This window comes from Pelobates fuscus, chromosome 1 (assembly GCF_036172605.1).
Source record: "Pelobates fuscus isolate aPelFus1 chromosome 1, aPelFus1.pri, whole genome shotgun sequence".
NCBI classification, from domain to species: domain Eukaryota; kingdom Metazoa; phylum Chordata; class Amphibia; order Anura; family Pelobatidae; genus Pelobates; species Pelobates fuscus.
This window is the reverse complement of record NC_086317.1, coordinates 296334662-296360588: the sequence shown is the minus strand read 5'-3', so window position 1 is coordinate 296360588 and position 25927 is coordinate 296334662. Positions and strand designations below refer to the sequence as shown.

Genomic DNA, 25927 nt, shown 5'->3' with positions numbered 1-25927 from the left:
ATACCCGGTAACGTACAAGAATGGGTACAGCGCTAATAATCTGTGGTGGAGTGAGCTAGCATGGAAAGCAAAGGTACCTCTATACCCCCCAAAAAATAACCAACAGAAACAAAAGATGGAGTACCAGGTTGCGCCTATCAAAACAAATTGTACACTCCTATAACATGTGCATAAGTTAATAAGAAAAGTTACAGTAATAGATAAAAAGTCCAGATCCTCAAAAAGGGTTATTGATCTTTTATGGCTATCAGTCCACGATATGGTATATATGGGAGAGACAAAGCAGAAAGAAAAATTTCAATAGTTCACTTAGAAAAACCTGTTTGAGGCAATTTGTGTTGTGTGAAACATATTGTATTTGTGTTTTCATCTGTTATATAGTGTTTTACTTATTTAAATGTTTGTTTTTTGTTCTGTGGATTATATCCTTCCAGGCTTATTTCTTTATGGATTTCCTTGCCTGGATAGACTGGAGTAACATCATTTGGAGCATGGATACATATATATTTGGTGGGAACTGTAAAACTAGCATATCATGAGGTGGGAATTGTACCACTACACACTGCCTTAGAAGCTCTATATTTGTGAGTAAATTTGTACCCTTATATCTATACCCTATTTGTCAGAATTACTACATTTTCGAGTCTGTTTTACTTTCTGCTCTTGTTCTTACATATTGTACTGGACTAATTAAAGAAATCAGTTAACTATATATCCGTCAGAGGGGATACATGCTATTATTATCTGAGCTTGCATGAAGCTCTGTTTAATGTGAGTGGCCATGCACCCTATACCTAGTGATATTACTGTGCAGTGACGTTTCTAGCATTTAGAGAGGTATCTGAACAGTGTCATATGCGATGAATGGAAGCTGCAAGAAACAAAGTAAGGTTAAAAGGTGGCAAAAGAGAATATATATAGTTCGCTCACTTCTTGTCCATCTTTTTCAAATGTATCATCTGCATGGCTGGCCACTGTAGACAGAAATTGTAGCAGTCTGTGCAGAGTGTCACAGTTGCAGGGAGGTAGCAGGTAAATGAGTAGCTGTAATATACACAGTTGTTCGTCTGTCTCTATCACTAAGAAAAAAAAAAGGTGACATTACTTCAGGCTTTTAAACTAAATTTGGTTTTATTAAGGAATACATACGCAGATTTTGAACCATAACAATGTATATAGTAAAATTAAAATCCCCTTTCATTGAATGTGTCAGTTTAAAATGTAAAACAGTTTCCTCCTGACCATTATTTGGTTACACTGAAATGCATTGAAGCAATAACAGCTTAGACTGCAAATGCTGGATAAGTGGGGCCTGCACATCCGCCATGTGCACAGCTCAGTAATTGCCTTCTCGTGGGCCGGCGCTTTCTAGCTAGTCAGAGTGCATGATGGGATTCCCAGAGTGCACTTGCTAAATGCTGGAACTTCAGCAGCAATGGGGAATAGAGACATTTTAGCCGCTGGCTGTGGAGGATACTCATACATACAGTTCACAGATCCAGAGTACAGAGAGGTGGCATGGGATCAAATATCCCACAATTCCTCTTACTGTGTGTGCAGCCAACATCTATAATAGCAGTGTGGTTGGTGCCTTACTGCCTTACATAGACTCACTGGGAAATTTCTACATTTATATATTTATTTATAGCTTAAATTATACACAGCACATACAGCCAGCACATACAGCCAGCACACACATTACATACAACCACTATGCACCACACATATACATATTCCATAAATCCAGCAGACATTACATACATATCACATACAGCCAGCACACAGCTGATACAGCAACACACATACACACATTACATACAGCCAGCATACACTACATATTGCTAGCACACACATACATTACATACATACAACACACACCACACATACATATATTACATGCTGCCAGCTCACACCATACAGCCAGACCTAAAGGGTGCATTTAGAACTATAGTGTCAGTAATACCTGTTTGTATTTCTGACACTACAGCGTTCCATTAAAATAAAAACCATAATACTGAATAGTCAACTTATCTTTTTTTTTTTTTTTTTTTTTTAAATGTTATGTTTGGTGTAGGTCAAAGGTAGCCAATCATAGCCTTATCAGTTAATGCTGAATTACATTTCCTAGAATTCTTGGTCAATCGTTGGTTGCGCAACTTTTATGTGTACCAAAAGTGCTATACATTTTATGTGTATTTTAATAGCATAATGCATGTTTTTGGTTTTTTTACATAATACATTACTATAATAACAAAATACTACAGAATGCATATATTTTCTAAAGTTATAAATATTTATATACATGATCAGGAAGGTCGAAACGTTGATGTAAAGTTTGTGAATTATTTGAATATTCATTGGGAAACCGAGAGTGCTCCTGTCTTTACTTTTTGTGTTTATCTACCTATCTATTACACATACACATATAAAACTTGCACCACGCCGTATATTTGTAATAAGTATCTAATATTTTAACAAATGTATACAAATGTATAATTATGCACATTTTGTATTCCACAGATTCTTTAAAAACAGATGTCCTTTCTTGTATGAGTGAGCAAATAGAACTGTATAAATGAAAAAAAAATTAAAAAAAATAATTCACAAAAGAAAAACATACTGATTGTGTTGATGAAAGCAGTATAGAGTTCTCTGGTGAGGAGTGGATCAGGCATATCTCTAAGGAACTCTTTTAGTAAGGCTGCAACATCATGGACACTATGCTCTTCATCTAACATAACATCAACACCCCGGTCAAATTCTTCCCGTAACTAGAAAAGAAAAAGAGAATTTTTTTTTACTAGTTTTTACTATTATTGATAATCTTTACTATCAAGAAACTTTAATTTGAGCCAGACCTTCTATAAAAGTATTCTATAAACATTAGTTATTACATCATTGGAATAATTTACTGCTTGACAAGCAGTTCCTCATTGCCATCAATTAAATTATTATTTTTAATAGTATCAATTCAATCTTTTCCCAACTTAAAATAATCATTCTATATAAATAAAGGAGTGCACTCAATGGAATTATTTGATGAAAATAAACATGTACTTTTAATGCAGCATTATAAATGCTCACATTTTAGTCCACTGGTACATTAGAAGCAATCTTATTTTAATCCTTGTTTATTCTCAACATACAGGTCTTTCAACATCTATATCTGCCTATACCTAAATAGATAAATGTCTTGATATATGTCTTAAAAAAGTGGCAAACAGTTTCATAACTTACATTTGGGGGCAGAAGAGCACTGTAGTGTTTATGGTACTTGGAGTGTTCCTGTATATTCCTGCAAGTATTTTCTATTGCTAAGGGAGTCTGCAGAACGGCAGGATTAAGTCTGAAACATGATGCCTGCCTGTGCATGATGAGTTAATTTGCATATTTATATCAAATGGAAATACTTGGTATTATAGGAAATTACTGTGTCCAAGGCAGACTTTTCTCAAGGTCCTACTTGAGAAGTGTAGGTGATGGACAGCAGCAAACAAAACAAATGAACAAAACAAAAACAGCTACGGGCTGCCAAAAAAACATCAACTTCTAGACCAGAACTAGCACTACGCTGACGAGACTCAAAAAGTCTCGTCATTGGTTTCTCGTCATTGGTTTCTCGTCAAAAGTTTCTAGTCATTGGTTCCTTTGGATCATGACCTATGCCTTTATTTAAAAAACCTGGATTTAAATTCTCAATTTCTGCATAAATACTGCTAACATTCATCCGAATGTCTTCACACAGGCAGACCAATCCTAAGGTCTGTTAGAAATGTTTAAATCTACCTCTTGATGCTGTGGGTAGAATCAGATATTTCCCCTTTTACTGATTTGTAATTCGTCTGATTATGAACATACACTGATAGATATCTATTGCTTCGTCTACTCTCACTTCTGAATGTAATTTAAGTATATGCAAATATTATTACTTTCATGAAAATAAACATACTTGAACATACTTGGAAACGAGAGAAATCTCAATGTATCCTTCCTGCTAAAATATTTTTAAAATAAATTTTAAAAAAAGTCATATGTAAATGAACTGGAGTGTAGCAGTGACAATACCTGTCGCACTCTCTTTTTGGAGCTTCCAACCCTGAAGATCCCTACTGTCTGCAGACCTGAAAAACGGCACATTGTGGGAATAAATACAGTAATTATCACTTTGCCCCTTCTGCAATCAATCACATATATATTTAAAATGATTTATTATAGTATAATGAAATAATAAAACCAATATCAACAAAGATCATGCTATTCTTTACAAATAAAAGTCAAATGTCATGTTACATAGTGCTATATCCCGTTTAAATAGGGTAAAAAAATGTGTTTTTCCTATTTTGTTCCAGCTTGTGTAAATATTTAAAATGAATGGATTGTGCATTCTTGGAAAACAATTCATCATTTAATAGAGTTCACAGAGTGTTGCCTCTCTCTGTGTCTAGATCTTTTCCTTAGTAGAAACAATATAGTTTAAACAGCAACTGGAAGAGATGTTCCTTATGGATACCAATAAACATGATGGTTGGTAAATATTTTCCTTATCATGGTTGATAATGGTACTTTTCAAAGCTCAATAAACCAGAAATAAATCAGTGATTTGTCAACTTTAGTAATGGAAAATACATCACTCTGCATATTTGCTTGCCACCATGATCTTCAAGACAATGGAGGTTCTCAAGAACAAACAAAGCTGTACTAGAAGTGAAGCACCGGTAAATATGACTGATCCAGTTAATGTCAGTGTTTTTCGGAAGTATGTAAAAAAAGTATACTAACTGAAGGCCTCAGTGTGACTAAACTATTGCATACATGATTATCATATTTAATGTGCCATTGTTTAACCCCTTAAGGACACATGACGTGTGACATGTCATGATTTCCTTTTATTCCAGAAGTTTGGTCCTTAAAGGGGTTAAATTCTAAAAAAAAATAACAAAAATGTCTCTAGATCTTTTTCAGTTAACAGGAAAGTCAACCATATTACTGATCCCCACAAGCAATTATGTAGACACATTAATTGTAGACACTGGAATTGGAGGCTCCTGTGCTAAATAGATAAATTTATGACTGGACATGAAAGGAGTAAGATGTATTTATTGTGCTTTAAAAAGTGTTACCATCAGAAGTAGCACTGTCATATTGCAAAAGTAATTATTTACAATTAAAAGTGTTTGTGTCTGAACATCCACACTTACACCATCCTTTCCCTGCAACATCCTTCCTATAACACAACTGTGAAAAGTACTAAACATGAATTAAACATTTCTAATATTTAATTTTTCTAGATGGATTAACTAATTCTATGGACGCTGACACACTTTTTTTTGTAATTAATGCATCAACTAAATTTTGTTGGATAAGCTTTAAAAATGATTTATTTTTTTAGGATAAACTTTTCAAATGACTTTTGCAACTTATTAAAATATCAAAACATATATCATACATAAAATATATACATAAAATATATATACATACATCAATATATCAACAAAAAGTATAAAAATAAATAATGTTTTTTTTTAATAATATTCAATCATTTTAAAAGTGTATCTAAAAATATGTTCAGGGTTATTGACTGAAGTGAGAATTCAAGGTGGATTGAAATTGAATTTGAAGTGTAAGACCTGTCATTATAAGTAGTTAAACTGATTTAACCCCTTAAGGACACATGACGTGTGTGACACGTCATTATTCCATTTTATTCCAGAAGTTTGGTCCTTAAGGGGTTAAAGCAGTTTGACTTCTTACCTGGGGTCCGCTGACCGCCGCTTCAAGCCTCCGGAAGCTCTCTGAGCAAAGCCCAGTTGATAGTCTCAGCCAATGAGCTAGACCTGCACGGCAGGGCTTTGTTCAGGAGTGCTAACAGACGCTTCCAGCTCTTTGCGGGATGTAGTGGCGGTGGGGAACAGTACCAAGAAGACCCTAGGTAAGAGGTCAAAATGTTCTAAAACAGATTGACTACTTACAAAGGAGGGGCACTCTGGGCACCACAACCATTACAACATGCTATTGTGGTTATGGTGCTTGGAGAGCTCCTTTAAGCAACAGAGGCAACTACTGTGGGTCAGTGACAGTGAATAGACTATGTTTTGCATACTCATTGCTGCCTCTTGCTAAGGTCAGTTAAGTGCGCTGATAGACTATATTTAAAGTTTCATGAACATTTGCCTATACCCATTTATAATTTAGTGTATGCAAAGTATAATGCAGAAGGGAAATAGCCTAGATGCCCACAAGGCATTTGCCGAAAATACTTGGCAAGTGTTTCAAGCTTGATTAAATACGTGTGCACATAAATGTGGGGGCTCGTACACAGGCCTTGATTTAATATTGTTGGATAAATATTGTTTCCACTTATTTAATATTTTTCGGATACACTTTTTAAAACTATTTAATATGGTGAAAAATATTATTTTCTAATTTTTTTTATTAATTTTTGATATACGGACATTTTTTATACATTATATATTTTTTTTCTATATAACAATTTTTTTTTTTGAAAGTGTATCCAAAAATATGAAATCATCTGCAAAGCCTATCCAAAAAAATTAAATCAAGGACATGGTACCATGCATAAGAACCCATGGAATTTTAATTTCACTTGGCTCTAAGCTGCTTAATTTCTGTCTGCTCTTAAATCATCCATTAATATATAGGAAATAAATAATGTCATAAGTGCACAAAACAACAAGCCTGTTCTACGTCTAAGACTGCTGACATTTACGTATGACTAATTTCCTAGGAAATGTGGGGTTTACCCTCTGTGAAATGAAATGACCAGGAAACACAAAAAGAATTCATAACTCGCTGTGTTTACAAATGCATTTTTAAATTTAGTTTCAAATTATGTCTAGTTCAGTAGAATACGGATATTAATCTTCAGTATTGTAACCCTCTAAGTGTGGGATTCACTTAGAACTGCATCATTTAGTACCCTTCATGTAACCCCATAAAAAAACATCAGACTCACACTTACCATTTTTTTCTAAATGTAGACAACAGCTGTCCACAAGCCTGGGAACTTGTCTGTATATAGGATTCAGGCTAAGCTTTTTGTCCCTTTCTTTTTCCTTTTTATTTTGAGTTTCTGCTGGCAATGACAGCTGTAGAGCTTCTAAGAGTCGAGACTGGCTGTCATCAAGGTCCGTAATAGAGTCCACAGACATTGCACCCTGCAACGCATGCACATACTTGTAGGTTAGAGATATCATCATGTATGTGCAATTGTTTATCAGTCAGACGGATTATCTCATCCTCAATCTGTCCACCATAACTTATTCAGGTACACACTTTCGATTGTTTTCAAACTGAATTAACCCAAGTTGTAATGTACATATATGTGAATGCAAGCAGTGGGTTATATTATATAATCTTATTGAATAACTTTAATGGTCATTTCCATGATGATAAATAAACAATGTTAATGTTTTACGTGTGCTTAAAACTGACTGTTTGTTATGACGTTCTAAGAGAACACAGAGTGTAAAAATTCCATCTGATATCACAGTAATTCAAAATTCAAAAATCCAATAGAAAGTATTTCTGTGGCAAACTATAATGTTAGTAGAGTCTTTGTTCCTTTTCTCACTAGGCAAGCTATCATTTGCTGATACTAACATCAAGTTAGGACATTGCTTATTTTATTTAACATATAAGGATGAAGATTACACAGGATCTTAGCTAGGCCTGTTACCCTTTTTTGCCTCCTCCCACTCCATTCTTCATAAGAGATGGTGGAAAGGCCCATGCAGATTCAAGGTTCTGGCACTTCTAAGCCCTGAGACCTAGGCAGCTGCCTATGGTCCTCTTATAATTACTCATGCTGTGCTTTAGCATGCTATTGTTCACTGTACTACTGTCATGGTTTCCCCCTGAAATGTTGATTCAATTCATACAATTTTAGTACGTCTTTTTTAATAATGATATATATATATATATATATATATATATATAAAATAAAAAAATACTAAAATTGTATTAATTGCCATGACATATATATTTATATTTTTATACATATATATATATATATATATACATATATATATATATATATATATATGAATTTATATAGATCCCCAGCACTCACATTTATAGTATACCAACGCCGGGCGCAAAACCAAGGCTCCAAATAGATAAATGATCCAATGAGGAAGGCTGCTTTAAAACTTGAGTTTATTGTTATCAATTAAAAATAGCGACCAACGTTTCGGTCCCCGCTCGGGACCTTCTTCAGGGTCAAATTCAACAGGATTATATATATATATATATACACACACACACAAGTATATTTGTCATCCTTTTTCATAGAAGCAAGTGAAACACATTTTGGAAAACAAGTTTATTTATTTAACAAATTTTAGCCTCCATTTATTATTGTTGGACAAGCTTTTTCAAATGATTTAATATTTTTAGATACACATTAAAATGTTTTTTTCAAATATCAAAATATATAAAATATCATATTATAAAGTTAAAACATTTTCAGAATATTAAATCATTTTAAAATGTTATCCAAAGTATTAAATCATTTGCAGACCTTAAACATGAAATCAAGGCCTTAGTATACTATTTTGCTACCTCTCCTCCGTTTATGTATTATTCATTTGCATTTATATGTTTTTCTAAAGTTCTGTTTGCTCTAATCCCAAATTACAGGGTTATTCACTGAACTAAGAATTCAAGATGAATTCCAAGTGAGTTTCAAATTTAAGATAAAACTAGAAAAACTCCCTAAGTCACCTTTGCTTTTCATTCAGCTTCTCTGGCCTCAAATCTGAAATTCACTTTGAGTTCGCTCTGAATTCTCACTTTAGTAAATAACCCACTTTAGTTGAAAACAGCTGCTGCCAAATCCTGAAAAACATCTCCCATAAGACTCTACCAAAAGTGGTTTATGGAATATGTTTAATTATCCCCAAAAACTATTGGTAGCACTTTTACTAGAATCCTGGGCATAACCAGAAAACACAGGTAATCCAAAGGTTGGCAATTTTTAACGGATTTATTTTATTAATTAAAAATTGTAAGTCATCGGCAGTAGGCCGTGCCCCTTTTCAATAACTCTCTGTGCTAGTCTAAACCAGAATCACATCAGAAATGGAGCCTATCATATTTGGCATGTCCCTTAAAACCTGAAACTGAAGCGTGCAGGCTTAGAAGAATAAAATGAAATATACTCTGATTTGCACAGATCATTAAAGTGTAATGAACAGCTGTTTGCAGTGCTTGACTAGGTTTTGTATACCACAGTTTATATCTAGAATAGTAATAAATGCAATATGGTAGGTGGTCACAGTGCATTAGGCTGTACAAAATGTAACTAGATAGCATAAACATGCCAAAAGCATGACATAAACCTACATGATTGCAGATACACAAGTCTGTGCATTCCTGTATGGTGTTAACCCTCGAAGTGCCAAAAAGAGTGCTATATTTCAAGATTACAGTAATAAATATTCTTTATATCAGAAATTCTAACAGTACCATTACAATGCTTTATGGGTTTAAAGCAAGAAATAAAATTACTAAAACATTAGAAAAGCAGAGGTTGTTCACACAAACAATATACCTAATTGTGTAACTAAGTGGGAGTCTTCTTCCATGACAATGTATAGCTCTAGCACCATAGTCAATACAACATGTCGCACTGACTTTCTAGGTTTTCACAAAATGTATGTGACAGAAACTAGACTTTCCTGGCACCCTCTGTATGCATACATCCCAACATGGCAGCTCAGGAAATTGGGGCGTTATCAGTGAAGCGAACCACGTTGCTTGAAATGCCCACAATTGGCGGAAATGTCCGGTAAAGGAATGATCCTCTTCAAAAAGGGGACAGGCAGCCTGGCTGGCCCCCCCTGCTATCAGGACCAAGCAGGGAGTGCTGCTGAAATGTTCCTTGCATGTTCCTAGTGCTTGTTTTTCAGTGCAAGTGCCTCTAATGATGCTCTTATGCTGTGCTGCCAGGGACAGGTTCCTGGTGTTACCAGATGCGGGACACTAGGGAACTAAAGCGAGAAGGCGAGACAAGACTGGCTCGCGGAAAGTGGAATAATTTAGAGGCATGTGTAAGCCTTTCTGGCACCTTCTGTAGCTGCAAATTGAGGGCTGGATTTCCCATTAGGCAGAGAAGGCATCTGCTTAATCCTCTAGGGGGGTGCTTAGTTTCAGCATTAATGTGTCTTTCTGAAGCTTAAATTAGATAGCAACTATGTAAAAGGAGCCTTGGTCAGTGTCCTCTGTACCCCTTCATACCTAAATGTAAAGCTGAATAAACAGTTATAGAGGGACTGCACCAGCATCACCAGTATCTGTGTGTAAGGCTGGACAGGAAGTAGAAGGAATCACTTCCAATCTGCCCACTAACAGCCTCTCATAAACTAAGTGATTTGCAGAAGGAGATGGGACAGCATTGAGTGATGCACACTGTATAACAGCTACCGCACCTCAACAATGAATTATAGGAGGTTGACTGAACTACAGAAAAAAATATGAAGGTGAGAATTTGCAAATAACCCTTCAAACACCACATGCCCTGAATACGTTTTTTCCTAGCCCTAACTATAACCCCTACAAAACCTAAACAAACACTTGCCTTCTTCTTAAATATAAGCACTCAAAGCCAAAACCTAAAAAACTTCTTACCTTAAACCTAGGTTTAACTCTATTAAAACCTAAATTCCCTCCCCCTCTCTGACATCAGTTGTTTTAAGTGTTCTCCTCTATCAGATTGATTTGTATTGCTTCAGACCTGAGGAAGAAAGGTATCTCTCGAAAAACTTGTCTTTGAAATATTATGTTAGTCCAATAAAAAAAAGTATCATTGCATACTGAAATACTCTGGTATTTTGGCATTATATATATATATATATATACACACATACCAAAAAAGTTGTGGTGGGGAAAAAGTGTGGATGAAAACCCCTTCCACCTGAAATAAGTGGATTGTTAATGCAATGTTAAACACAAATACACACACCAGGCAAGCCATAAGCCTTGATTTTACCACATAAATCTCACTTTATCAGTGCTCTCACTACTGCAAGGGATTCTGGGTAGGTGTATGCAAATCAGCTCAACAAAGAGCCAAATTTTTGCCTCATAATTCTACTTTATACATGGATTCCTTGGAGTATGTGTATGCTGCATACAACAGCTTTGAAACACAACTCAGGAAGAGGTGCAGTGCCAGTGATCCACTCATGGACAGCTGTTGTTATTTCAACTCATCAGCATGAGATAGGTCACGGGCTTGCTATGGAGGCTTGGCGTTACAGACACATACTCCATGGAATCCATGTATAAAGTGGAATTGTGAGGCAAAAATGTGGTTCTTTGTTGAGCTCATTTGCATACGCCTACCCAGAATCCCTTGCAGCAGTGAGAGCACTGTTAAAGTGAGATTTATGTGGTAAAAGCAAGTGGCTTATGGCTTGCCTTGTGTGTGTGTATGTGTGTATGTGTGTATGTGTGTATGTGTGTATGTGTATATGTATATGTGTATGTGTATGTGTATGTGTATGTGTGTATGTGTGTGTCTATATATATATTTATATTATTAATTTAAGTTAATGCCTGCACACTTGTCTTTTGATGTACAGAATGATTAGTCTTAATTATTTAAAACAATCCTTATTTAGAAAATGTTCTCCCCAGGACTTTTTGATTAGTTCTGCCCCATCTGCTCAGCACTGTCCTTGTTGCACCAATATTTGTCATGAAAGTCATATTTTAAACTTGTATTTACAAATAATATTCTGTCAACCCATATCACCGCTAGTGAAATAGGATATAGCTCAGCATTATTTAAATGCTTTCACACAATAACAATGTGCATATACTTGTTGGTAAGATATTAAACATTTTAGAAAATAAATTAAAGGGAACATATTTTTTCTTGTAATCCTTGTATAACGTGCATTGACCCCCCCCTAAACAACATTTATTCGTCTCTGACTTGTCCTGTGGTAGGTATTTGATGCAGTTATCAGTAAGGTGCTTTAGGCAGCTTTGGCACCAAAGACAATATGTGTATTTAATTGAGTTATGTACAAATGGATTTATTTGTAAAGCATTTACAAATACGGTTCTGTGGTAAAAAGGAGGGCGTAGGACTTGATACAAGTCATCTGCCTTGATTAAGCAAGATAATTCTTGCACAGAATTTTTAAGTTCCAAATTATTCGCTGGTTCCCACAATAAGACATGCTCATCACAAGTAAAGTTTTCTTGGCCAAGTTATGTATTTATTTGATCTGGAACTCAGAATAGCTTTGTGGTTTGTTTGTGAGGAAATTAAAAATCTAAGAAACAAAGGAAGTAGATAAAAACCAGCAAACAACTCTGCCTTAAAAAGTCGAGCCTTAAAAAAAAAGTCTGTATATATACGTACATACATATAAGAGGAAGTCCTTATGAAAGATTAAATGCTGACACATCAATAAAAGGTAAGTTTTATTTTTTGTAAAGTCACATAGTGCTATTCTATTTATATGTATGTGTGTATATATATATATTTTTTTTTTTGTTAATGTGTGTGTATATATATATATATTTAATATATGTGTGTGTGTGTGTATATATATAACACAGCAAAGGAGTTTAAGCATGCGTGGGATAGGCATAAGGCTATCCTAACTATAAGATAAGGTCAGGGACTAATGAAAGTATTTAAAAATTGGGCAGACTAGATGGGCCGAATGGTTCTTATCTGCCATCACATTCTATGTTTCTATGTTTCTATGTTTCTATATATATATATATATATATATATATATATATATATATATATATATAGTTTATTATCAAGAGCATAAGCTCAGTTGGGTAGCACACATCATTTCATTTACATAGAATTATTTATTATTATTATTTTATGCATCTATTTGTATGAAATTATGCAATCTCAGTTATGATTGTTATGGTATCAGCTATTAGCAAAAACAGTTAACCTCGAACAAAATATTTGAGATCACAATCTGGTTTCCATCACATGCTAGAGTAATTAAAATGTGACAACTGCACTACCTCATCATGTTCTAGTATTCTAATGTTTCAATATGTTAGGTAGTAAAATATGTATTAAATGAGTTCATGTTCTGGATCCAAGAAAAACCATGGCTGAAGTGACCACTGCTATTTCCCAAGTAAGCAAAAGCCACAAATAAACACAGAACAGATTCAATAACAGAGAGAAGGCTTTCATTAGTTGGGCAAGTGTTGCACATTCACAATGGAAACTAACTGCAGTATAAAGGTTTTGTCTATTGCCTTGCGTATACACTGCAATAATTTGCAAACTTGTCATTTCACCTCGATCATATGACCTTCGGATCATAAGAAACACACGTTTTCACTTGGTTGATAATTTTAGCTCAGGAAATTAAATCTTCAGATTAAACCACTATAATATCAACAGTATTCATGCTCCTTGTCAAACCTACATACACTACAAAAACTTGGAAAAAAATAAAATCAATGTATAAACTGTTCTAGACCATTGCAATCACTGGATTTTTACTACATATATGTTCTGTTGAAATATATTGATCATTTTACATGATATATTTAGATTAGTAGAATTTCACTCTGATATCACAGCTGTCTTCTTGATAGGAACAGCCAGATGACTTGATATAATTAAACATACATTTCCTATGATCCTTATCAAAACATAGAAAATATTTTTTTTCAGAAATCAATCAAACTTCTAGGGTGCATCCCAAATAAATTACATACAGGCTTATCCATTTATCTGAAACACCATGCAGGAAGATTTACATAAAGTGAAGGTAAAACTTTAGAATACATTATGTGTATGTGTGTTATATATACAGAATTGAGTTTGCTAGGATAAAATGTTCATTTGCTTTTCGTCTTAAATTACTGTCCCTGCAGTTAGCACTTTTTCAGTTGCTAAGTGTCTAGTGGGTTCATACCCCAATGGTAGTACCTGTACAATTCTTACGATTCCAAATGTAATTTCTAGCTGCGACTGTAAGCATTTAATGGTTCTGTTGCCAGCAAAATAGGTACCTTTTAGTCAGATAGTAGAAACGCCTACTTGCCATTTTATTAAATTCATATAAAGTATTTGTATTGTATTTTCCTCTTATTGTTCAAATATCTTTAGTTTTAATTTAAAGCAGTTTTGCAGTGTTTTTTGCTCCTAAGGTCACACCATCCCTTTAAAAAAAAAAAAAAGCAACTTCCTTTTTAGATGGACTTTGAACATGTACTCTACTCATCCAATAAGAGATCTGAGCTTGAATGTGGTGAAAAACACATCAAACATGAGGCCAAAACGCATGATATGCACTTAAGTTATAAGGGTACCTTTAATTTCCTTACAGTTGCAGATCTTCATAATAGTCTGCGATAATAAGGTAGTAACCTGCTCAGAATGAGTACTCACCACTGACCACTATGGGTATAAATTTCATTGATGCAAGGAAAAAGACTTTTCAGATTACTGACACACATGAACAAATGGTATGTCAATTACAACTGGTACACTTGGTTCTATGGTGAAATGAAAGAAAGTTGAGTTTTTCTCATTTACATTCTGTCAAAATGGTTGACAGAAACTAAGAACACTCTTTAATAAGTGAAAATAAACCTTACTTTGCTTTGATTTGACTATGGTTTTTAGCTTCTGGTACGGACATCCATGTTTGGATCGAGAGACCAATGGATACAAGAGTGTAAGTTTGCACGAGCATAAGTCATCTATAAAAGTTTGGCCTAGTCTGTACAGGCTAAATGGAGCTTCATAGGATGAGGTGACCTGCTCGGGTGGACCACTAACTGTCTACTTGCACCAAATGGAACACATGGCAGAATAATCGCTATAGCTGGCTGTAGTGGTTATGTTACTTGGAGTGTTCCTGTAAAAGAACCCCAGAATTTGTATACAGTGGGATGAACTTTATTAAGCATATCCATTTACCTGAATGTCCCCATAATGTATATATTTTATATATATTTTGGTATAGTACGGACTCACCCTCCTCCTTGCCCGAGGTGCAGCTTCTGGTGTGTTAGGAGATGTGGATTCATTTGGTGTTTCTGAAGTGGAGCTTAGAGATGAATTACTACTAGATAGTTCTCTATTCTGTCTCTTTGTTCCAAATGGCAGAATAGATGCTACAAAATCGGAGACTTCTTTCTGTTCTTCTTTTTGAGAATCTTGCTTTAACTTGTGCACCCTGTCGTTGGCAATTACTTGTGATAATGGCATACCAAATGCCTGTGGTAAAAATTCTGAAACAGATTGAAAACAAAATAATAATCAAAACTATAACATGGATCACTTATAACCGTTGAAATGTCCGATGATTATAGCTGGAAGATATTTCATATTCTGCCTTTGCAACAATGGCATTTTAAAAGCTTTTAAGATGTCATGTGCCTTATATAGCAGTATATGAGTTATAGATTCTGTGCAGCAATTTGAAGACAGATTCAGTGTTCAGTTTAAATTAAATTATTGCTCTGCTGACTTCAAACGAACATAAATTGCATTTAATTATATGGCAATGCACATATATTATATTTTAAATTGAACAGCACGATGCTTAACTATCTGTTACAGTAAAACAATAAAATGTAAAAAGAAATAAGCTACAGAACTGAATATAAAATGAACCAAATATTATTCAGATCTTGTTTATCATACACACAGTGAATTAGAAACAGAATACTGGATAGATTTATATCACACAGAGTTCTAGAAATTAAGAAACAATTGTTGAAGAACACGGAACATCAAGTGCAGCCAAGGATTCTGGGTAATAACAAAGGATTGCTTAATATGTTGTAAAAAGGTCCTCTTTTCAAATCTATCTTGCATTTTATCTTGCCATTGAATATGAAATCAGAAACTACCCTTTCTTTTCATATTAAAATGCAATATTTGTCTTTGTTAACTTATTGGGCTCAAAAAAACGGGAGTGTTCTGCTCTGTTGTATAAAAGGTTAAAACGTAGTTACAAGTTATTGCAGTGTCTCTCACTGCTAAACATCAGCATCAAAACATGTGAACTGGTCAGCTCTGGGAATTATCATTCTTTCAAACTCACTGTCAAACCTGACATGATACAATAGTTATTGTACTCAACATTATTCTTGAATCATGTATAAGCTGGGCTGCCATAGTTACAGGATCATGTTTTTCAGCCTCTGATATAAGATGCCTGAGGCAGTTTGGAACCACTGATGTTTTCAGCAGTGGGATTAGCACATTACCAAATGTCAACTTGTTCAGATACCAAGGTCTATGTAAAAGACAATAAATTGAATATAAAACTAAGCACAAATGCAATTATATATTTGTTTATGTACACGAGGCTGAACAAATACCATGTGCAAGCTAAACACCCCATTGAAATATTTACTACTGCTTCCCAATTGTTTATCTTATGTCTGTGAATACTATGAATATAAATTTTATCTGCCGTAAAATTGTATGTCTGACTCTAAGATTCTGAAAGGCTCTCCTTAAAGTAGGACTGTCATGGACGAATCCAGTTCCCTTCTCCCCCTCCCGACTCCTCTACATCTAATTGCCAAATGCCCGAAAGCCCCCCCATATTGCATATTTTTTTTCTCTTCCTTTCGTGCCCGGACCTAGGTCCTGGGCACTGCCATCTTTGTGTGGGCAGATGAAGTCCCTGTGGGACACGTCATTTGCCCACATTAGATAGCGCTGTTAAATTCCCACACATGTACAGTTAAACACTTGGGCATTCGCTATTGTCCAAAATTTGGATGGACTATCGTCTATTCATTCATCAGAAAGAAGAAGGAATGAATAGAAATTTCAGATAAACAAACAAACATCGAATATCTTCGTTCGTTCAGTTTATTACAAGGAGGAAGCTACGGGCTCTCAGCTGTCTCCCTTGTAGTATGTAAAAATAGAAGCAGAACGGAGCTGTGCTCCCCGCCACTTCCTAAGCCTCCCTTGTCCTCACTCAATGGGGGTCAATATGACTCCCATTTTAACATTAGGGAGATTACATATTAACAGAAGGGAGATTACAGGTAACCAATCAGGTAAGGCTCACTATTTACTATTTTTTAAAGCCTTTCCCCGCCCTGCGGAGCTCAGTCTGCGTGGTGCCCTTGTTGGTTGAAGATGGATTATTTTTTCAGCATTGGGATTTTTTTTGGGGGGGGTGCTTAGTTTTTATTTAATTTTATATGTTCAATGGGTATTATGGACTTTTATTTGGCCTTTTTAGGGGTTGAATAAAGCAGGTTTTAAAAAAAAGAAGACGTCAAATGGTAAGTATTTATTTACAGACATTTAGTTTTATTATGTCTAGACATTTATTTTATCTACAAAACCGTGAGCAGCCACTGTGTAGTAGACATGCACATACTCATGGTATAGCAAGTAGAGGCAGATTATTTACTAGTACTAAGTAATCTCTACTTAGTATTAGTAAAGTTGGCTGAAAGACCAATTTATGTATTTCAGCCTTTTGGTAGATAGCTCCCTAATACCGTTGGAATTAGGGAGTTACTTACTAAGCGATTGCAAGATGCAGCTGCAACACGGATCAGATCGGAATTTCATTAATTTGAATAAAAATGTTGAACCAAACTAAAAGTACCTACTTTGTCTTATGTTTTAAAGAAAACTAGATTATATAGAAAGAAACGGAGAACAGATCCCGAGAGAGGGAGAGAAGAGGAATTGATTGGGGAAAGGTAAGTTCGGCTTGACAGTGCCGCTTTAAGTAAATGTAAGTGCTGTAGAACTCTGTAGTATGCTCACATGCTGCACATTACTTTGAATTTTGATGCAGAACTCTATCAGTTCACTTTAAAATTTGACAAATGCTTAATAGGGTAAGCTTATCTTAAAGGGATCCTATAGTGCCAGGAAAACAAACCCACTTTTCTGGCACTATAAGTTTTTAAGGGGCCTCCTTACTTGCACCCCCATCCCACGGGGCTGAAGGGGTTAAAACCCCTTCAGTAACTTACCTGAATCCAGCGCCGCATGTCCCTCTGCGCTGGGTCAGGCCCCGCCCACGCACGCTTGCATTAGCATTTCCCCATAGAAAGCATTATTCAATGCTTTCCTATGGGGAATATATGATGCTGGAGGTCTTCATGCGTCCAGCGTCAGATGCCGTACTAAAGGTCCGTTTGGCTTCCGGAAGCCCCCCAGTGGCTGTCTGGTAGACAGCCACTGAAGGCAGACTTAGAGCTGCAATGTAAGCACTAAGTGCAAGAGGGACACGACACCCAGACCACTTCAATGAGCTGAAGTGGTCTGGTTGCCTACAGTGTCCCTTTAATATATTTTTAGGTATTATCTATCAGTTCTAAGTATTAGTTTGTGGGGACAATGTATTATAAATAATAACAATATTGTTATAAAGAAGAAAAGATCTGCTACAGTGTTAAGTATGTTGCACAGAACAATACAAAGTATGCAATAAACAAGAGAAAAGAATTAGAACAATGGATGGAAAAACACTCATCACAAATACTTTCCCCAGAAAAAGATTTAAGCTAACAATGGCAACAGAATGTTGGTTTGGAATCGGATCAAACATAAAGGCACATATGTATTTACTGTACTCATTCACCAGAAATTCTTTGAAAAATGTTAGACCAATGAACGCTTATCAACTCAAAAAAACGCTGGTTCTTTAGTTTTGCTTTATGTCAGATGGTTGGGTCTTATCATACCTCATTACAAGTTGGCAAAAAATATGCAGTAAACTGTAAACAAGCAAAAGCTGGGGAAAAAAGCATAAAAAACAACAAAAGCTGTTAAAGCCTCTATACAAGATAAAATGTTAGTAGTTGCTGTACAGTATTTTTATTGTTCTTAATATTTTTTTTAATAACCCTCAATGAGGATTAAACAATGCCTTGCAAAAGTATTCACCCCCTTGACTTTTTACATATTTTGTTACTTTACAGCCTTAAGTTCAATGTTTTATTAAACTGCATTTTATGTGATGGATCAGATCACAATAGTCTAAGTTGGCGAAGTGAAGTGAGAATAATATATACATAAAACTATTTTTTTAGAAATAGAAAACAGAAAATTGGCATGTGTGTATGTATTCACCCACTTTGTTTTGAAGCCTATAAAAAGCTCTGGTGCAACCAATTACCTTCAGAAGTCACATAATTAGTGAAATGATGTCCACCTGTGTGCAATCTAAGTGTCACATGATCTGTCATTACACATACACACTTTTTTTGAAAGGCCCCGGAGGCTGCAACACCTAAGCATGAGGCACCACCAACCAAACACTGCCATGAAGACCAAGGAACTCTCCAAACAAGTAAGGGACAATGCTGTTGAGAAGTATAAGTCAGGGCTAGGTTCTAAAAAAATATCCAAATCTTTGATGATCCCCAGGAGCATCATCAAATCTATCATAAAAGAACATGGCACAACAGCAAACCTGCCAAGAGAAGGTCACCCACCAAAACTCACGGACTGGGCAAGGAGGGCATTAATCAGAGAGGCAGCACAGATACATAAGGTAACCCTGGAGGAGCTGCAGAGTTCCACAGCAGAGACTGGAGTATCTGTACATAGGACGACAATAAGCCGTACGCTCCATAGAGTTGGGCTTTATGGCAGAGTGGCCAGAAGAAAGCCATTACTTTCAGAAAAAAACAAAATGGCGCATTTTGAGTTTGCAAAAAGGCATGTGGGAGACTCCCAAAATGTATGGAGGAAGGTATTTTGGTCTGATGAAACTAAAATTGAACTTTTTGGCCATCAAAGTAAACACTATGTCTGGGGGGCGGAGCCAGCAGCCGCACAGACAGGACGTGTCTATCAGGAGCTCCGTTCAAGCTGGGGAAAAACAAGCTGTTTATGCCCAATTTCCCCTTCTACACCAGCTCTTCCGACCTCTTAAGACAATGTGGCGCAAAAGCAAAAAATACCGGACGTAAAAACACCCAAATACCGCCGATATCGGCAAACTTTTGTGGAGGCCGCAAGCATCCCTAAGACCTGTCATGGCGCCGCTCTCCGACGCACCGTCCAGATCGTCCAGTGAAGACTCACTATCCAACCTGGACATGATGGCGGAGACGCAGAGAGCAGGGAAGCCCAAGGCACAAAGCAACCCGCCAGTCACTGAAGACCGACTGAAAGCCCTCTTGGATGATTTACGCCGACATATCGCGGCAGACATCAATTCCTTTAAAGAGGAAATACATGGGGTGTTGGTGAGACTACATGACACAGAAATCAGCACAGCAGCACACGAGGCCCGCATTAACAGCCTTGAGAGTGAGCTGACTAAGACCAAGAACGATTTGATCCAAACCCAGCACCAAGTTGCAGCGATGGAAGATCGCAGGCGATGGAACAATGTCAAAGTAAGGGGCCTGGCTGACAGCATTACAACCGCAGAAATCCCCCACCTCATCCGAAGACTGCTATCCAGCTTATTCGCGCCAAAACAAGCCAAAGCCATGTTACTGGAGGGGTGCTACAGATTACCACAACCGCAGGCGAACTCCCAGCAACTCAGCAGGGATGTAATAGTGTGTTTTCAGCACGGACAAGCAGGCCTTCCTATCAGCGGTCCAGAACACCACTCCTTACCAATTTGAGGGGCACTCTTTATTATTCTATCCGGACATCTCCAGGGCCACAATGACATGGCGGAGATCCATGAGACCAATTACCACAGTGTTGATGCACCATAGGAGACCCTACAGATGGGGAGCACCACGAAGCCTTTTGATACCTAACGAGACTGGGACTCTTAGAGTTGCCAACATCTCCGAAATGGGCTCCATTCTTCAACAACTTGGTCTCCCCCCCGCGGAGACGGGGACGCAAACACCCCACGCCTAAGTCAAAGCCACAGACATGGGACATGGCCACTATCCGCCCTTTTGTCCCGGCTACCCAACGGAACAACACCGCTATTTTTTATCCAAGTTACTGTTTTATATGTTGCACTGTTTATTTGATAATTTGGTACATAAGCATGCACAATGTGTAGACAGATAGCTGTCCCTGAAGACACGTCTCACCAAACCCTCACCCGCTGGCTCTGGGGTATACGTACCCCTTTCTTTCTCCCCCCCACCCCAACCATCGATCTCAGCACTTAGTAAAATGTTAAAAGGGGTGTTCCGCCTCTTGTGCTTTAGCCACACATGTTGATGTCCTACACTCGCTGATCCCAAGAGGCTCATAGCGTTCACTGCCCCATGACAACATAAGATTCCACCGATGACCTTCCAAGACGGGCAGTCGACATAGTTTAGATAAGTTGAATGGCCACTGTTTCCTATAGCGTTTTAAGAGAAATCCTTCAGACCTCATGTGTCCTACACGATTACTTATGAGAGAATAGGCAGGTTTGCTATACACTGCTGTTATGCATGCCCCTGAAAACGCTTTGCATCTTGTCCTAATGGCACACAACCTTCAGTACACACAAACTGGTCTGTGAGCCACTCTTAGCCCTGTTTAAGATAACCTGTTTTATTGTACTGCTAATTAGTACACAACTTGTCTAAATTCTACTAACAATAATACCAAAATGTGCATGAAACGTATTTGCCATGTTAATGTTATATAATGTATAACGGAACGCTTGCATCCGCTGTCGTGGCAATGCAGGCCACCTGTACACAACAAGCACAATAAAATAAAATAAATAAATAAATAAATAAAACACTATGTCTGCAGAAAAACCCAACACATCACATCAACCAAAGAACACCATCCCCACAGTGAAACATGGTGGTGGTAGCATCATGATGTGGGGATGTTTTCAGCAGCAGGGACTGGGAAACTGGTCAGAGATGAGGGAAAGATGGATGGTGCTAAATACAGGGATATTCTTGAGCAAAACCTGTACCACTCTGTGTGTGATTTGAGGCTAGGACGGAGGTTCACCTTCCAGCAGGACAATGACCCCAAACACACTTCTAAAGCAACACTTGAGTGGTTTAAGGGGAAACATGTAAATGTGTTGGAATGGCCTAGTCAAAGCCCAGACCTCAATCCAATAGAAAATCTGTGGTCAGTCTTAAGGATTGCTGTTCACAAGTGCACACCATCCAACTTGAAGGAGCTGGAGCAGTTTTGCAAGGAGGAATGGGCAAAAATCCCAGTGGTCAGATGTGGCAAGCGCATAGAGACTTATCCAAAGTGACTTGGAGCTGTGATTGCCGCAAAAGGTGGCTCTACAAAGTATTAACTTTAGGGGGGTGAATAGTTATGCACATTGACTTTTTCTTCAAAGTTGTGGGCATGTTCTGTAAATTAAATTATGCAAATCTTCAAACAATCCATGTTATTCCAGGTTGTGAGGCAACAAAATACAAAAAATGACAAGGGGGTGAATACTTTTGCAAGGCACTGTACATCTCAGCCCTACTCTACTGATTGCAGAGTAGCTCTTGTAAATGTGATTTGCCATTGTATTAATTAACTTTTTATATATTTGTATGTACAGCTAGCAGAATTGGATACTTTTTATAATTAACATACTGGATATTTCCAGTGTTGCCATACAAAGATGTCTTCAGATTTCATTTCGTTGGGATATTGTCATTCCATATTGAGGTCCCATCCATATATTCTCTGATATATGCAACACTATATTTATTGCATATGTTGCACTAGTCAACTGATCTACTAGCAAAGGACTGACCAAATGGCCCCAGATGTTCTAGAACTTCAACCATGATGCTCTGCTTGTCTTTAGAATGGTAAAGCATCATGGAAGTTGCAGTTCTACAACATTTGAAGATCTACCTTTTGCCCAGCTCTATGCTAGCAGAACATTGTACGTCACTACATCTAATTTAGTATGCACATATGCTTTCCATTTCTTGGGCTCATCGTCCTCCTTACTTGTTCTTGGAAAAGGATCTATATTCACATTGTTACATGATATTACTAAAAAATGAGTAGAATCTGTGATACACATAAACAACAATTAACCTTAAGTATGAATGTAACAACTGTAGAAAAACTCCCTTGCATCAGTTATCTTAAATTATTGAAATGACCACTTACATGTTTGTTGGTAATAGCTACTTAGAAGGGGAGCATTTGTGTGGTATGGTGTATAGATTAAAATACACAGTTAAAATTATAAGAGAAAAGAATGAAAATATAATGGAAGATAAAAAAAAGAAAGAATGTGAAAGAGACAAAAAAATATAAGTCAAACAAAAAATGTTCAAGAAATGATATGATGGTGAAATTCAAAATCTTGTCTTTTCAAACATTTCTAAAAAAGGTCAAAAGTGCTTTCTATGTAAATGAGAAGTGCAAGGTGAGCCGTTTTACGGCTTACTTGTGCTAGGCAAACACGCACAATAAAGGAAACCTTAATCTAGTGTCTCTTCTGAATATAACCACTTTCAAAATCTGAAATGAGATTCTTTATTTTTTTGGGCAGACTATATATAGAAAAATAAACTTATAGTCTTAGATATCCAATGTATTATTATCAACATGCTAACATGCTTACTCAAAAACTGTTGACACTTCTATGGGACTTTATTTTAAAGGAACACTATAGAGTTAGGAATACAAAACTGTAGAATCCATCTGCCTTTATACCCCCCACCCCAGCAAATAAAGCTCCAAAGTCCCTCGGCACTGGGTCAAGCTCCTCTTCCCGCAATGGCACGGCCACGGGAGAATATAATGAACAAGCGCGGCAAGTGCCACACATGTTAGGGCTTCCCCATAGGAAACCACTGAATCAAGGATTTCCTGTGGGGATTTTCAAGATGCTGGGCATCTTTCAGCATTTCTCCATGAAACACCAGAAAGCACCCCTAGTAGCTGACTGCAGTTCTCAGAAACTGCAATGTTTTAGATTGCAGGGTTAAAAAGACAGTAAGATGGTCTGGGTGCCTATAATGTCCCTTTAAGCCATTATTTATTAAGTGTGTGTTTTACCTTTGTCCTTATTTTTCTCCTTCCCTAAAGAGTCCAGTTTCTTCCTTAAAGACTTTTTTCTCTTCTGTCCATCTGTAAAATAAATTGAGAATGCAAAGTTGGGTTTATTACAATATAGGGTACATTAATGTTCACATAATTTGGTGTGAAAAGAAAGCTGCATTAAATGCATGCTGAGATTATCTATCTATAAATGCCTACTACAGTGAGTTCTGTGTGCAGATAATGATCACATTAAGCTACTTTATGCTTAGTAAGTCATTTATAACTGCATGCAGGGCTTGAACATGATGTAACGTGACTATGATGTAAAGCTCATTTTATAGATACAAACATACAAAGTGAACACGGTGGTACAGGAATGCTGCATTCTTGAAAAAGTCAGGGTTACTCAACATATACTTGGGGTAATTAGAACAGCCCTTTAAATGGTTAGGCAGTGCTATTTGCATTTCTGACCAGGAATGAACATGGTGCCTCCAGACAAAATTTGGTGTTCCCCATCAGCCCAGTAATCCATTTGGGCAGTGCCCAAAATATCCCTTACTAAAGAAGCAGAATTAACATTAAGTTTCGGTTTACTAAATTGGCCTTGTATCTAAATATAAAACCAAAAATGTTTGATATGTGAAAGACACCACCATAAAAGATCAATTAACATGTTTACACATACATAATTGTTTTGACATAATATAACATATTTATCAAACAGTGTTTACAGTACTCATTTTTTACATTTTGTAATGTATGTCATATTTAAAAAGTTTACAAAAGAATAATTAAAAGCGTACGAAATACAGGTCATAAAGGCATACCTTAATTGCATTCAAAAATTGAACAGTAGTTAGTATGTTTAATCTAAAATGTAATATGGTAGAAGAATTCTGACGTATACCAACCAATGCAACGGAAGTATGTTTTGGCAATTGTATGAAGATGGGGAACATTGGCCAGTGACAATGTAATGAGTCTGCAGCCTAGAATTTAGCCAAACTTACTGTAATATTGCTGTCCTTCAAAGAAACTATTTGCTGGAAAGCTTGAGGTCACAAGAGACTACCCGACCCTTAGGTTACGTTTGCTTAATAATGTATACAAGGCCCTTTGTGGTTTCAACCAGCCACAATATTATGGACCTGAGCTACTGAGAAGAGAGTCACGTGTCTGAAAATTTTGGAAAGGTGTCTTTGGAGGGGTATTTCAGGTGGTGCCTTAAATTGACAAGCGATCCAGGAATAGTGTAAAGAAAAGCAGGAATGGATCAGAAGTACAGGAGCTAAAAATAACAAGGTTTAACAAATGGGTCTGAGAAAAACAAGGGAATGAAAAGAACAAGGATACACCATTTGTGATGGTGGCCCTGCATATTTTACACACACGTACAAGTCACATTGAAATAAAAGACTGTTTGTTTTTCTTGTCTTTATTGCAAGAACTGCGTAACAATTTAGAAATATCATATTTAGTATTTAAATTCCATTTTCATTCACTAGGAAAAACATTTATAAAAACATATTTGATTTCCCTGGGCATACTGAATTGTGTATTTATTGAGTTATCACATGGTTATCATACTTTAAATGTGTGTTTGCTTGACTTATTTGTGATCAGATGAAAGACACTCTATTCATACATGAATATGTAAGGTCATTCTGGTACTTGATTTAGCTTTATTATATTCTGTTTCTAAAAGGTCAGTGTGTACATAAAAAACAATCTTGTACCACAGACAAAATCATATTGTATCAACAACAGAATCAACAGAATTCCAGGTATTTCCAAAACATTATTAGTTACCTGTTTCAATTGCCTGTCTATTTCAAACAGAAATGTTGATTATTGTGTATGAGCTGTGTATTCCTCTGGCATTTAGACTGATCAAATACCTATCTGTTGTCATAGCAACAATAACTATAATAAGAGGTGCATTCTGACTATTACAAGGTTGAGGCAGCACACACATGAAATTTTAACAGACAGCAAACC

General features: G+C 36.5%; 1 protein-coding gene across 3 annotated transcripts in view; it reads right to left on the bottom strand.

Annotated features, from left to right (window-relative positions):
• The window catches only part of ARHGAP6 (Rho GTPase activating protein 6), a 640778-nt gene that overhangs the window by 36785 nt on the left and 578066 nt on the right, over nucleotides 1–25927 (bottom strand). For all 3 annotated transcript variants that reach the window (XM_063457838.1, XM_063457847.1, XM_063457856.1), the window contains exons 3-8: nucleotides 23942–24013; nucleotides 15008–15264; nucleotides 6980–7175; nucleotides 4066–4121; nucleotides 2621–2771; nucleotides 931–1079 (exon numbers count right to left, since the gene is read on the bottom strand). In XM_063457838.1, the coding sequence (XP_063313908.1) occupies nucleotides 931–1079; nucleotides 2621–2771; nucleotides 4066–4121; nucleotides 6980–7175; nucleotides 15008–15264; nucleotides 23942–24013 (881 nt within the window). The remainder of the gene's footprint in view (nucleotides 1–930; nucleotides 1080–2620; nucleotides 2772–4065; nucleotides 4122–6979; nucleotides 7176–15007; nucleotides 15265–23941; nucleotides 24014–25927) is intronic.